The 15,654-nt window shown below is 35.7% G+C and overlaps 1 protein-coding gene across 5 annotated transcripts in view; it reads left to right on the top strand.

Annotated features, from left to right (window-relative positions):
* Nucleotides 1–15,654, top strand: part of CADM2 (cell adhesion molecule 2) — a 687,808-nt gene that overhangs the window by 440,270 nt on the left and 231,884 nt on the right. For 2 of the 5 annotated variants that reach the window (XM_054811026.1, XM_054811009.1), the window contains exon 2: nucleotides 6,478–6,504. The exons of the other annotated variants lie outside the window; for them this stretch is intronic. In XM_054811026.1, coding sequence (XP_054667001.1) covers nucleotides 6,478–6,504 — 27 coding nt within the window. The remainder of the gene's footprint in view (nucleotides 1–6,477; nucleotides 6,505–15,654) is intronic. 5 annotated transcript variants of the gene reach the window in all.

Below are 15,654 nucleotides of genomic sequence, written 5' to 3'. Positions count from 1 at the left end.
CTGCATGTGCTAATCTAGTTGCAGTTTTAAAATAGTTAATGTGTTTAGCAGCGTATTAGAAAGTTTGAAAGATGCTTACAGTCATTTTAGTTTTTCCATTCCAGTATATGAATTACTTCTCTTTATCTGGGTTCAGTAATTACTGTTTTACAAATCTATATTCTATTGGGTTGGAAAGATTCTGAACATTAGAAAATATTCTGTCATTACCTGGCATTGAATTCTAGAGTGGTACGGTAGGGGGAAAACCAAAATGCTGGAACCTATGCTCCTTTGTCACATTGCCTTTCAAAGCTTCACCAAGTAAAACTTAATTTAATATAATTTAATAGAGTTTCTAGAGTTGCTGCATCCTATAAAGAAAAGTCTGCTTTAAAAGCAGCTTCTCTAAACACTACTTTTTCTCACAGAGCACAGTAAGCATGCAGAAGCTGCTGTTTTGATTTTCTGTTTGTCATTTAGTAACAGAACAGTCGACTGTTATTGCCCAAGATGTATGGGCAGTTCGTAGTTTTGCTAGATGCAGTAGTATATAGTAGTGTTTTATCATTTGGGTCTGTGCATTAGTTTATGCAGTTTACGTCTGGCTTGCCTACAGTTTTTATATTGTGTGTAAGAGGGACATTACGTAATAGGGATTAGTTTGGTTTAAAAACAAGTTGCTTATTTATGTTTTTTGAGTTTTTTTGCTAATTATGGGCTGAATGTAGACACGCTGAACACAACTGAAGTCCTTTATGACCTTGTTAGTCTTGGATTTGAATGCCTGCTACTGCTGTCAAGAATTATTATATTCTTCAATAGAGTAGCAGATATACAAAAATAATGTGGTACAGTATGTAGCTTTGAGATAGGTTTGTATTTTATAGATTAACAGTCATGTTAGTAGTTATTCATGGAATTGGAGGGGTGTATTAGTTTTCAAGATGACCTCAATAAATGGAGGAAGTAACTTTAAAGCAACAGAATCTTCTAAAGATAAGGGTGAAGTATACAGGTATACAGAAAGGATAAAATAAATATGTGAAACCAAAATGGTCAATAGGTAGGTGTACAACAATATGGAGAGGAGGACTAAGGGATCATTGTGGGCTTGAACACAATGTGACGCTGTTCTATTAGAGCCAAGTGCTATTTTGGAGTGCACAGCCAAAGAGCGAGGTGGAAGGCATTGTAAGTTATTATTCCACTTTGCACTAGTGCCACCTCAGCTGGATATCTTGCCTGATTTTAGATCAGTGTAGATAAATTGTTGAAAATCTAGGGGAAAAAAAAGGAAAGACAATAAAGAGGAAGTTGGCATATTTTATTAAGACAGTGGAAGAATGTGATTGTTTAGGTGCAGAAGAGGAATAACAGGTCTTCAAATATGCAAAGGGTTACATTGAAGAAGTATGTGTTCTGTTGTTATTTATACTCATGGAAGGTATGAGAACAGTTAAGTAATTGGGCTAGTCTCCTACATGTGATGGTTAGGTCATATGTCAGGAAAACAATTTGCCATTGAGAGGACAACTGTGCACTAAAAGAGATTACCTGGAGAGCTGTTGGAGTCTCTGTCACCAAAGGTTTTGACAATATGTTAGGCAATCTGTTAGAAGTCCAGACATAATTCATACTGCTTCAACCCAGAGGATGCAGCAGTTGACCTCTTCATGACCCTTCCAAATTTGCATTTTAGTCCCCCTTTCAATTGTATTGTCAAGAAAGTATTTTATGTTCTAAGAGGAAAAATGATTGCAAATCACTATATAGATGTATAGTCTCTATTACATAGCATATATACAGTATGTATTATTTTATACGTATTTAATGTTATAGTTGCAATAAAAGAATTACTTTTTTCCATTGCAAAATCACATGCTTTATTTTGCATACCAGTTCATTTGTAGTTTTTCTCTTAAACCGTGAGGGAAAAAATGTATTAAATTGTCAGAACCAAAAAGGTTCTTGTTTTTTTGAAGATTAATCAATGAGTTTAGTAAGCGAAATATATCACTCTCTGAGGGAAATTACCTGATGTCATCTTAGGAACTTGTGTTGTGGATAGAGTGATGCAAAGATAGAATAAATAATAGAAGGTTGCATGTTTGAAGACTATATAATTACATATGCATGACCGCATAGATCTTTAATGGTTATACAAATAAAGATATGAAGACTTATCTAGGAATATATATGCATTCTGATTATATCTGCAAATGCCACTAACTGATATTTTAGAAATCCGTGAGAAGAGTGTGCAGAACTTACATACAAAAAAGAATATTCACTCTAAAATGCAAAGGCATTTCAATGAAGGCAATCAAATGAGAGGTCAGAAAATCAGAAGTAAACAAATTTAGCCATGAGGATGTATCTAGGTTTTTTAAACTGTATCCTAAAGAACTCCTAAGGTCCCATGTTTCTCTGTCATCTGTTGGCCACTCTTTGAGATTGGGCTGCAATGCAGGAGACTCAAAATCCCATGAAGAATTTCAGGTGATGAAATTCTTTCTCCTTCAGTGGCTTTTTGAAAACACTGTTGTTGAAAAGGAGGCGGTGAAGCATGCTGTGTTACAGCACCTACTGGTATACTTGCTTTGAATGGGTCTCTTAGTCTGTGAGAGCCTAATAATTTGCATTATTCTCTGGAGAAAATGATCCTGCTAAGCCTTCTGTCACACAGAGGAGCTTTTCAGTCAGAGAATCAGAGCTGGCATTTAGGTGACCTAAATGACCAGTGATAATTCATCAGTTTATCCAAATGAATAAAAGGCAGTTGTTGTTGTCATCATCATCATCAAATTAAAAAGAAAATTCTAAATTTAAGTAGAGTGTAAAAATAACTACTTTTCTTTTGAAAATTAGAAATCTGCAGTATATGTTGGGAGTGTTTGGGGGGGGGAGTTGGTTTTATTTTATTTTATTTTTAATGTATGCTGCTTCTCTTATAATTTTTAGTATTCCATGATTGCAAAAGGCTTTAAGACTGGAGTAAAAATACAGATGAATAAATATGTCCATCCTATAGACTGTTGATGTCTTAATTTTTTATTAAAGATGAGAAGACCTCTAGATTTGCTGGAACGGTAGGTTACTGTGTTCAGGAGAAAATCAATGCAGTGTGCTTTATGAGTGTGACTTTCATCTTGTTTCTTTTCTTGAAAAGAGCTATTTAGTCATTATAACATTTAGATATTGTACTGAGTTTTCCTCTAGCTGTATTCTTACTACAAGTAATAGGTGACATGAGAACAAGACACTGACCTCAAACCTTTCACTTTTTTTTTTTTTTCCTTTCTCCTTATTTTCTGAAACAAAAGGTTAGGTAAGCTGGACATCTGGGGGAAATACCTTTTCCCTTTTTTACTTTTATTGAGCTATTGAAGTGATTGGAAGGATGTGGTTTTTTTTCCAAAGACAAAAGACAAAACCCCAAATTGAATAATAAATCACATATAAGAGAAAAATAAAATAAATGCTATATCAAATCTGTCTAAAAATGTCCACAAAATTGAACAGCATGGAGACAGCTGAGTGTGGAGAAAATATTGAACAACTTGTAGCCACCATTTGTCAAAGAATGTAATTTAACAATTGCTGGCATACAAAAAGCAAGAAGTCAGAAAGATATATCACAGAAAAATAAAGCACAATATATTATTGATATTTGAGAGCAAGGGTATATTAGAGTTTTTGAAATTTGAATCCAGCTTTTTACATTCAGGCAATGATTTTTAAAAGCATTGTTTCAGCAGGAGAGCTACAGCAGAAATGCTTTTCTGATTTAAAAATTTTTTAAAAATTTAAAAAAGCCTTAGTTCTGTGAAAATTAACTGCCATGATTCAGGACTTTGCAAAATTTTTCTCCCCTTTCCTGATCCCTCAGAGTGGACTCACCTGAGATCTCTGACCTTGACTTCTTGCTGCTCTGTGATCCCCTCGCTCCTGGACCTTTCCCTAGTAGCCAGCCCTTTTGTTTTGCATATGCTGTGACCAGAAGAGCCTTCAGAAAAGAAAATATTGTTTAATCTTGATAGCACTAAGGATTAATAGAAGAGATTTTTTTTTTTTTTTTAACCTCAGTCTTACCTAGAAATTTAGTAGCTCTCTTGTACCTTTCAGCTTGACTTTTGAGAATGTGGTCTTTCTTACCTCTTTGGCTGTCTTCTCTGATCTTTAAAATCTTCCTTAAATTCCAACAAAGGTCACTGTTCACACTTTTCTGTAGTATGCCTCCCCTATCCAAAATCAATTTCCTAAGAAAGACAAGGCAGAGTAACTGAAGAAAAATGCCCTTGTAAATGTGTTCCCCTTAACATGAGGAAATACCAGGAGTCATTGCCTTTCCTTTTTATCCATTTCCTGCTTGGCTTGTTAATTTAGCCAAATAAAGTAAGTGCTAGCCAAATACAGTAAATTCCCATTTTCAGGTTACATTGTACCCATAATTTTTTACTGGACAATCCTAATCCACCTTAGTTGTATTACACAATTTTCAAATCAGTGTCCTACAAGTATACTATTTTGAGAAGTGGGAGACTCACTGCCTTGAAGAGCTTGTGTCTTTAGTCAGCAAGCAAGGAAGTCAAGGTAGGGAGAAAGAGAATGTGTGATGTGAAACACAGAGAAATCGACTGATTTGCTGAAGACATAAAGCAAGTGTAGATCCTTTGACTGTAATGTTGTTTGCTGAAACCCACAGGTGTGTTTTCACTAACTTCAGTGGCATAAAAAGTTGCGTTATCCCATATCCAATGCTCTAACCACGAGATCAGCCTTTCTCTGCTAAATTTCAGTCTTGACGATGCTCGTCTGAAACATCTATGCTTGTCTCCTCCTATGACTTTTCATGTAGTAATAATAAGAAAAGATGGATAAAAATTTTCAAACATATTTGGATATAGGTTGAAAATTGTCTTCTCAAGTAAAGAAGGAAGAGAGAAAAATTATTTCACCTTTGGAAAAAGAAATACAAGAAATACCAACTTCAATTATAACAATGAAAGGGAATTTTCCCTCATGCTAGGTATCAAAAAGATGGGTTGCTGATGGAAATAGCTCCAGCTAGTTCCCTTCAGTAGGCAGAATTATATTTTGAAAGACCATTTTCAGCTAATTTGGCTGTTGTGCAGTTTGAACTTTACGAATTGACTTGTAATTGGACCATGCTGTCAATGGAAAAACTTACAAGTATTGAACATGACATTTTTAAGAAGGTTACTGTCATCTAGTCCTCTATTAGTGGATTTGCAGAGAGTTATAATTGGTCTAACAAGCTTAGTAACCTGTCCTACTTCCAATTATAATGTACAACCTCATTTATATCTTTTTTTTATTTACTGATACATGATAGGTAATAATTCTCTGTCTAGTGTTCATGCTTCAAAATAAAGCTGTCTAATCATAGAATGGTTGGATTCCTTAATATACATGTATATACATACCCATATACATAGTTTATATATAATTTACGTATGCATATATGTGTGTATATTTTTACTGTGACCAATTAAAGTATGTTTATAATTTTCTTATACATATTTTAAATATATACAAATATATATCTCTTTTTAGTATGAATTATTAATGTGAGTATAAAGTCTTCTGTGGCTTTTAAATTACTGGAAGTGGGGGGTGTTTCCTCCAGACCTTTGTTAAGTTTAAATGATTATTCTGGCTCAATGTGATAATGTGTTCATGTAAATGTAATTCTCAGGACTGAAAAAGAAGGGGAAGCATAAGAAAATGAACAGGTTGATGAACTCAATGCATTCATTATCAACTCATATTTGCATGAAGGAGAAACTGATCGCTTACTATAAAATTAGAATGGCACCATTAATTTTGTTTACTACACGAACAGTTTGTAGTTCATGTAAGATTTACTGTCTGTTTTACAGGTGAACACTGTTAAAATATTGTCTGCTCCTTTTGCTTTGCATGCTCCGTTAGGGTGAAGAATAATCTGAAGATATAGGCTTCAATGAAGAAAAACAGTGATCATATAACATAGATTATAAATAATTGGAGTACCTGTAGTTTTACTGATGTTTGTTGGCATCAGCTTCACAGGAGAATGACGTTTCAAGAAATAGGAGCAAGGGAATGATGTAAGATTTAGGTGCTTCAGAATGTACTTTTGGCAAGGCAAATTGTGCTGTAAGTTTTAGGATTCACAAATGTGTGTACGTATGTGCTTACCTACTCGTGATTAATGGTCCATGATTCTTCTGCACTCCTTGCCATGCTTTTTGAATGTGTTTTGTGATATATTTTCTAAATTCTCAATGCAGGTCTTCTGACAGAATCATAGATCTGAACTATCTCATAGAACTGTAGTGTCTCAAATAAATAGGTCAAATAATCCTAGAAGCGGTGTTTGTTAGCTTTGGATCGATAGTGATAAAGTTTCTCTGTATTCTTACTTGCTCAAACTTCTGTCTAATCTATCTTTGTTCTCTTCTTCTTGTGCAATCTTTTCCTTGCTTCCAGTGGCTGCTACAAAGAACAAAGCTAGAGGTGAGTTTCTGCCTGCACTCTTCAATTTGCATTGCATGGTTCTGCAGCCCACGTATTTTCTCATGAGGTTTTTTCTGCTTCTCAAAACCAAGAAAGATATTTTTAGATCTTATGGTATAATAGATTAATTTTTTATAATTTTGTAATTGCCCCTAAGTGCAGACTATTTTCATTGTTTATCAGTCATCACTACTCATACTGTATTTTATTAATTGTTTTAATTTAGAAAGTCTTTAGGAAAAAGATAAAACCAAGTGCATTATAGTTAGATTTCTTACTTGCATTATAGTAAGGTAGGGATATTGATGGCATTTTAATCAAAATGAAGATATTACATAAAAATGCTCATAAGTATGTAAATGTAATTTATATTTTATATCTCTAGACATAGTCATAAATATCTGAACAGAGAACAATGAACATAAGTGTCTCCTAAGCATCCCCTATCTTTTCACACTGGTATAAAATGATCATCAGTGTTTCTGATAGCATACCAGTATATATAGAGGTGTACTATAATCTCTTCAGAGATTTATGATTTCAGAGAAGCAAGGTGATTGTCACAAATCAGTGTGACAAAGAAGTAAAACCTTTCAGAACTAATCACGTAAGGTCAGTTGTGCCTTAAACCATTTCCTGAATTTCAACGAAGCAGTGATGGAGCAAATGTAACCCAAAGGGTATATTTTTACGCAAATATACGTATAAATGTATGCAAACATGTGAATGTGTGCAAACACATACGTATGTACACATATACGTGTATATGCATACACATACATGTGTGTGTATGTATATGAACATACATTTTCATAGAAAATCCTGCAAAGATGTATTTTCCTAAAATTTATCCATCATTTCTGGTAGATAAAGTTGAGTAAGTTGATAAGTAAACATCAGATTTTAAGGTAAATAGTTATGCTTGTTTACATGTAGTTCGGAAGTTAAGAACTCTCATATTCACAGTGTTCAAGTTCAATTATATACATTGTCTAGCTTGAAGATGTAGAACAATAATAATAATAATCAAAGCAAACACAGCCAACTGATGATGTTTATGTATTAATTAAAATAATAATTAAAATTACAGCTCAGGTTTTTTTAAACCCCTGCATGGCTTTTTGTAAAATCTTTTTTGCATGCATTGGATGTCATGAGTGAGGGGAGTGGATAAAGTCAAATTCACATGTTTGTCTATGCATGCTATGAAATTTCTTTTACTCTTTTCATGTCATGTACTTGGCTGTGATGCTGTGTAACAGTTGTCAAGAGTTTAAGACCTTTGTAATCAACAAAAACAAACAAACAAAACCAAAACATGTCCATGGAAGCAAACTTATAGCACAAATAAGCATAATCTCATCAGTATTCAGCAATTACTTCATGTACCCATATATTGCCATTCAAACAGAAACTGCCCTGGAGGCACGGGAATTCTAAAATGAGTCAGAAGTACTCATGAGCCCCACTCATCTGTGAACATTAACACACCCTTATTTCAGAAGTGCACATGCATATTGAATAAACAGCTGAAACTATATATAGTAAATTTGGTTTGACATTGTGATAAGAGAAAATCTTATAATCTGTAGCTATGCATTATCTTTGGAGTTCTCTTGCTCAGTTGCACAGTGTCTTCAAGAAGTCATCAGCTTTTCCTTTATTGCTGAACAGCCCTGTGCTGAAGGGACCCAATATCCACAAGGAATTCAGTCATGCAATACTTCTATCTTTTACCAAAAGCGTAGGACCCATCTTGTAATCTTCTGTGGTGGAAGACAAAGGAGCTGACGTCTTACTGCTTTTCACATTGCTCTGTCCAAGCAGTAAAGAAGGATCTGTTTCTCTTTTTGAAGTATAACACTTAACTGGCAAGCAGTTGTCTAATACGGCATTGGAAATGACAACTCATAACTGAGGGAATGCTTTGCTGCAGGAGGAATTTCTTTTTTGGTATTTATCTCCCTGAAATCCAGCACTCTTAGTGTCTATGCTCTTATTTCTGGATCTTCATCTTTCCTTTCTGAAAGTTTGGAATTTGTGCTGCCATTTTCAGCAAAGTGAAGTTGATGCTCATGTCTGCCCTGAGATCTGAGGGCTCCAGAGCACGTTAGTAGGTGATATCCTATTCCACCTGTCCTGAAATTTTGTTTGTGCTTTGTTAGCATGAGAAAAGCCCTGCTGGTCTCCAACTTCCCTCCAGCTCCTTGTGGGATTGCCTACAAGCAGAATGTTAGAGCCCTTGTTCTCAAACATTGTATTCAGTGCTCTTTCCCAAGTATTTTCTCAGACTTCGTTGAAGGCTGTTTGTATTAAGTGGTGTACAGCAACTGTTGAACTCTCTAGTTTACCCTTACTTTGTAGCACTTTTAGAATCAATTTAGGTTGGAAGGTCATTTGGTCTGCAGGTCATCTGGACCTAGCCACCGCACAAGTAAGACCCGCTTACATCTGGTTGCTCAGAGCCTTCCAGTCAGATTGAAGTATCTCAAGGGTCAGAGATTCCACAGCTCCATCTTAGATTTGTGCTATCATTACTTTATTTTACCATGTTTTTCTTTATTTCTTTTTTATACTTTCTGTTATCTAGAAGAAACTGCATGAAAAATTTTGGTGGTCTCCAGAAAAGGTAAATACTTGGATTTTGCATAGAAGGAAGGGTCTTGGTTTGGACTACCTTGGGCAGATGCTGCCTCATGACGCTCAGTTTCTGGACAGAATACTTGTGACATTTCCAAGTCTAGTTCAGAAGGATTTGAAAGAGTAAGGGGTAAAATTAAACATCACAGTGGTCATTCATAGCACTGAATTTGATGAAGCAGAAACCAAAGATGCCACCTGAAAACCTCAGACTATCTGAATAGAGTTGTTTCAGTGCATGAATATTTTAAGTACTGTTCCTTAATGCACCAGATGAGATTTGTTCAACTTGAGCTCCATACGTAAGCATTTCCTCTATCAAAGCACCAGTTTGAAGACCTCTTAAGAAGGGCTGTTGTGACTTTTTGGTGATAATATTGTTGCAGATATCTTCTGGCAGCAGTTAACAATAGTTTCCAGGCTCAGTGGTCTTACCAGAGCTGCTAATGTATCAATTTTCAGTCAGCAGGTGAAAGAGAGAGACCCTGTGTCTTCATTCAAATGTAATTACTTGAGGAGTTCTGTGTTCCACATTTTCACTTCTCTGATATGCTCCATGTCAGCTGCTATTAAAAAGTAATTTCCAGAGCTGCCCTGCTAACCTTATGCAGTTAGACACTTGACTTTATAACCCTTCAAAATTTCTGATAGGTGGGGTTTTTTTGGTATTGGGAATGGTGTGGATGAATATGACAACTTCCTGTAAAAAAAAAAAAAAAAAAAAAAGAGATTATGAAGGCCAACTGCTGTTGCAGGAGAAGAAAGCAAGTCCTACAGAAAGATCTCTTACTGTCTGCCTGTTGAGAAGTACAACATTCCTTCCTGTTCTTAAGACTCTTGAGGCCCACAGACTAGAAATGGTGAAATTCCCAGGAAGAGTCCTAAGTCCCAAGAAGAGACTTTTTGCAGAGGGGAAGATGTAACTGCCTTAACATTGCACAATTCATACTACCCAATCTATATAAAAATGTGGTGGATTGGTAGCTATTTCTGTCATGCTCCTTTCCCCCATTTTAGCTATGTATGAAGTTCTATTTTTAAATTTCTCAGGGAGAAATAACATTCACATCATAGTCCCACTGCTTCTCATAATGAAGTACTAATGTACTACCCACTCAGTCTACATATACACAATGCTATATTCTCTCTACAAAACTGTTGTAAAAGCTGAACTTTTGTGGATACTTGGGGGTGTCCTGTTGATGGGAGATACCTTCAAACTCTTTTCTGACTTAATACTACACTTTTAAGTACTGTAAATGCCTTTAACTCTATTTCACTTTCCTCACAAGTTTGATATTAACAGCACTATTTTCTGTAGCTTGTTGGATATCCAGGAGATTTCTGAGATGAGTCTTTTTCTTGACTTACATCTGTGTCCCAAAGAAATTGTCCTTATTTTTGAGTTCCATTGAAAAGCACTTCTTTCTTTCTTTCTTTCTTTCTTTCTTTCTTTCTTTCTTTCTTTCTTTCTTTCTTTCTTTCTCTTTCTTTCTCTTTCTTTCTTTCTGTCACCTTTTCTACAAATGCAGAGGTATATTGTTTCTGCTTTGCTTTTAAAAGGAGACTGATTTTCCTTCAGAAACATAAGATTAAATTTAGCTTTAAAAATGATGCTACTTAAAGCATACCTCTCTCTCTAATATAAATCATCATAGCAGTTGATACACTGTCTAAATGCATCTTATCCAAGAGGCAAAGATCACTCTGGACTTTATTCACTTGATTTATTTTGCTTGTTCTTATTATGTCAATGAAAAAGGTATCAGCTTATTTGAAGTTTAAGTCAGGAAGGATCATGTGAAGAATGTTGTACAAATATACTGTTATTGGCTGGCAGTTGCACAGTGACTCATACTATCTGTTAGTTAGGAATCAGGTTTTTTCTCAAGACTTTATCAGATCTTCATCAATGGTCATGTTATACCCAACCATGTCTTTGATTTTCTTACAGCATATCATAGACTGATAGAATGGTTTGGGTTGGAAGGGACCTTAAAGATCATCCAGTTCCAACCCCCCTGCCATGGGCAGGGACACCCTCCACCAGACCAGGTTGCCCAAAGCCCCATCCAACCTGGCCTTGAACACTTCCAGAGATGGGTATGATAAAGTTTATTTCGTTCCTCTACATAAGTATTTGTCATCTTCATAAGTAATAGGTTTAATTCATCCCATTGTTTTGGCTGAAAATCAGACAAAGCAGGATAAATTGTGCTGACCAGAATTCCCTGTATGGAAGACCTACAGTTTAGATCCTTTCTTCAGTACATGTAATTAGCCAAGCATATTTCTCATTCAAGGTAAAATTATCCTGAAATGAAGCAAGCAACACAGCAGCTGTCCATGGTAGGAACAGGATGAAATACATGTACACAAAGGAGATCCAAACATTACTATTTGTCTTATTTGCATTATCTTCACAAAGTTCTGAGCTATTCAGTTATTAACATCAGTCAGGCATTAGCTCTGCTGTTGCAGAGTTTTCTTCATTGAGTGATAGATAAATCAGGGTATCATCTGCATAAAAATGACACAGTGCAACATTATGGCAAAAAATACAAACTAGTGGAAGTGTATAGATGTTGAAAGTGTGAATCCAATATAGAGCCTAGGGAAACTCCATAACTCATAGTAGTTCGAAAGAGCATTTATTTATTGTTACAAGCTTTCACCACTGAGACATGTAGAAATGAAAACCTGTCAGATTCCACCTTTAATACAAGGTCATTACAAAAAACTTGCTAAGGCTGCTGTAGTAGCATAGCATGATCTGAAGCCTGATTGATTTTTTTCAGATATTCTAGTGCTATTGAAATAAAGGAGCTCTTCTTTGTTAAATCTTCTTCTGATATTTTTATTCAAAATATAGTTTCACCTTCTAAAGGTAGAATTTTCATATGGCACTTTAAGGTAGTAAAAGCACCTTTGGTACTTGTAAATGATTGTACTGTTGGAGGGAGAACAACGAAGCTAATGAAGCCTTAATAACCATTCCTTCCATTCTTTCACTGTCTCTTTGGTATTCCCTCCTCTGTAGTTTAGTCACTATTTCCAGTACTATAACCTCTGAGGTCCAGTGCTTTTCTCTGCTGATTAAATCATGTCCAATGGTTAAACCTGTGAGTTTGAAAGGTCTGGATTTCATTCCTAGATCTGCCACAGTTTTTCTCTGTGATTTCTCATGGCACTCGAGGCCAGAGTTTTTTTTCATATTCAGCAGTTCTGATGGGGAGGAAAGTGGTGATGAAGAACAAAATTTGATGCTTGTCTGTGAAGAGAGTGTGCAGAAAAAGAAAAAAAAAAAGGGGAGGTTGAAAATTACCGTATTAAGAGTGCAGAAGGGCTGTGAAGACATATTTGAAACATATTGCTCGTCCTCGCACACTTTTGCTGTCGATGTATATACAGTAGCAGGTATTTGAGAAATTAATTTAGGTAGGCAATTGTTACTGTGTTTCTCCACTTCTTGTTCTGTTTTAGTGAAAAGAATATGGAATTTTCAATTTAATGATTAGTCTCTAAGTATAAAAATGTCTTGAGTTTGGGGGTTTGTGTTGTTTTTTTTTAAATCCTCTAAATGTAAAAGTTGACATTAGATCAAGATAATGGATTGTTTCACAATTTCAGTTTTCCATCAGGTAACATAGAATCATTTAGGTTGGAAAAGACCTTTAAGATCATTGAGTGCAACCATAAACATTATAACTACAACATAAAAAATTATAATTACATTAGACTCTCAAAAATCATAAATACCTACTTCAGTATAATATATATGCCATTTGTCAAAAGAGATTTGGAAGATAAAGCAGATGCATGAGTTCTGAGGGTCTTTTTAGGAGAGTTACAAAATATGTTGTGGGTTTGGTTTTTTTTCCTTACAGACTCTAGCTGATCCTTGGAAGGAGAAAACTGGAATCATAATGATGATAATAGTTCTTAACAAAGTTACTGACTGCTCTTTACCCTTTGCAGTTACATTTGGGAAATACTTGGCCCTGGCATCTGTAAGATCTTTCCAATATCGAGACAGCTGAGATTTCCACATAATGTTGTGTGTGCACAGTCCAAATGCTCACCATTGTAGTTCCAGCCAGAATCCTTCTGCTATTCAAGGTCCCAGGTTCCACTACATACGAAGGAGACTGCCAAAACATGAATCAACTTTTCCTTTCTTAGATCAAGGGACTATGTTAACAGCACTGGAAACAGCACTTATACAAGCCTGTAGGTCCTCTTTACTGCTTTTAATGCATTTTATTTTGGTATCTTTTCCAGAGTAGATGTAAACAAAGCAACTATTAATAGTTTTGCAATGTAACATGCTCATTAAAGTTGTAAGTCACTATGGAATAAAGCAGCTCTATAAACACAGAAATAGCAAAGGAAAGTACAAAGCCTCACTGAAAAGAGATCGGTAGGGGCAGGCTATTGCTGTTGACATGCCCTTTTCATTTGAGAGACATCTACGCTGAGCCAACATGTCAGTCATTTACTGACTAAATAGTTTAATAACCATTGTAGAAGAGATGGAGATGGAGTAAGATAATGTTTGTTTTCATTCTTGTGAAGCGTAAAACAGTTATGGGAGAGTGACTCTAGAGAGGATGTTCCCTTTCGCGGTGGACCCGGTTATCATCAACTAAAGCATTTTGTCAGTTCTTATTCCCCAACTTTCAGATAGGCGACTCTTCCCTCCCAGTGGTTAATACAAATTCTGATTGCTTTTTTTCAATTTGTCTGCCCTCGTTTGGTTGTTAAGTATTTGGGACCAGATTGTCAAAAGCAGCGTATTAGGAGAGCTTGCCGTACTTGAATAGAATTCTGCTGGAAATTTAGTTGCTTTATTTGCTATCTGAATGGATGTACCGTTTTAAATCTAGTCGTGGTATGGAGCATTGAGCCCTTATGGCTATCAGCAAGGAATTTTTGTAGGCATTGCATTTCAGATACGAAAGTATTGTGAATACATGACACACAGACACATATTGCCCTATGCTGTCCCATTGAAATTAGTTTTCAGATTCCAGCCAGACAAAACACTTTGCTTCAGAGTCTAGACTTTTCATTTAGGCACAATAAAAAGGATATAGTGAATACCCAAGACGTGTTCACCATATTTTATACATGCTGTGGAATTGGTGTGCATGATTTTCTGATATGTGATAGTTGGATTGAGCTGTTGCTCTGAAGCGGGCTGTGGACTTCTCTTTGTCCCAAATATCTAAATTCCTCCACTTCTATTGAGATAAAATTTCTGATAGAGAAAAGGAATTTGATAATAATACTTAGAGACTGGAGAAATGCTACAGTTGGTGTACGGGTTACAGCAAACCCATGATCACTGATTTTTACTTCTCTGTTCATAGTTGCTTTTTAAAGCATAAGCTTTTCTTTCAGGTTTGGCTTTGTTGCAGTATGCTTTTTTAACCGAAAGGAAGTGGAAGGACTGCTTTTAAATAAAAGGAAAGGTTTTTGTTTTTTTTTTCCTCAAATGCTCTTTTGAAAAACATAGGACTTACACTGATTCTCCACATTAGCTGAGTTCTCAAGATCAACTTCTTAAATCTCTGTGTGAGATCAGCTCTTCAGAGAGTTTTCTTTACTTTAGTGGGCAGCGGTCAGTGAAAGACAGGATGTTTAAATGGCTGAGGATTCACTATTGCTGCTAATGTTTGGTGCTTTATATTAATATTAGCTTTGTTTCTTTGTTCAGGCATAGGAACAGAAGGAAGGAAAGAAAGACTTTTCTCTGTGTGTGCTATGATTGTTTTATTTAGAGGATCTCTAGAACTTCTTTATAAGCATTAAGCTATGCATTACTCTGGGATTCTTTCAAGTACTAATAACTTCAAGGTCTTCCCCACATTTGTGTAAGACTACAGGCTGCATGTAAGGGGAAGGTAGGGGAAAATACTTGAACAGAGTACTACGCAGGGATGTTTGTTTATGTGGTGTTCAAACAGAACTATCTCAAAAATCTGGTCTGGTTAGAAACAACCATGGGATTACTTATGTGGATCTATTGGCCACAAGATCCTGTAGATCATTGGAGATGGAGGAAAGAAACATGCAGTGTTCGCATACCATGCACCTTGGGTTGTTGATTCTGAATTAACATCTTCACTCACTGCTCACCTGATTGCAGAATACCCATCTCCTTTTCCTTTAAGCTGATAAAGTGAATTTCTTCTCTTAAAAAAAGTAGCTAGCAACATCATATTACCTTTATGCAGCTTCTTAGCTCAAGTTAAAGAACCAGAACTCTATTTGGCCTATTGCCAATAACTGCAAATTTCAGTAGGAACTGAAGTCATTTATGTTTTGGAACTATTGCTGACTCTCAGAGCGCTAAACGGATGAACAAGTGTGTTCCTCTTCTTCACAGACCACTGTAACTGAAAGTATGTCAGTAGCAGTACCTCAAGAAAGAGAAAATCTTAGGATTTCCTTTTTAGGACCCTGATTCTATGAAGTCAGGTCCAGAAGCTAAATGCTGTAATTATA

Source organism: Grus americana, chromosome 1 (genome assembly GCF_028858705.1).
Source record: "Grus americana isolate bGruAme1 chromosome 1, bGruAme1.mat, whole genome shotgun sequence".
NCBI lineage: Eukaryota > Metazoa > Chordata > Aves > Gruiformes > Gruidae > Grus > Grus americana.
This window is presented reverse-complemented; position numbering and strand designations above follow the sequence as displayed.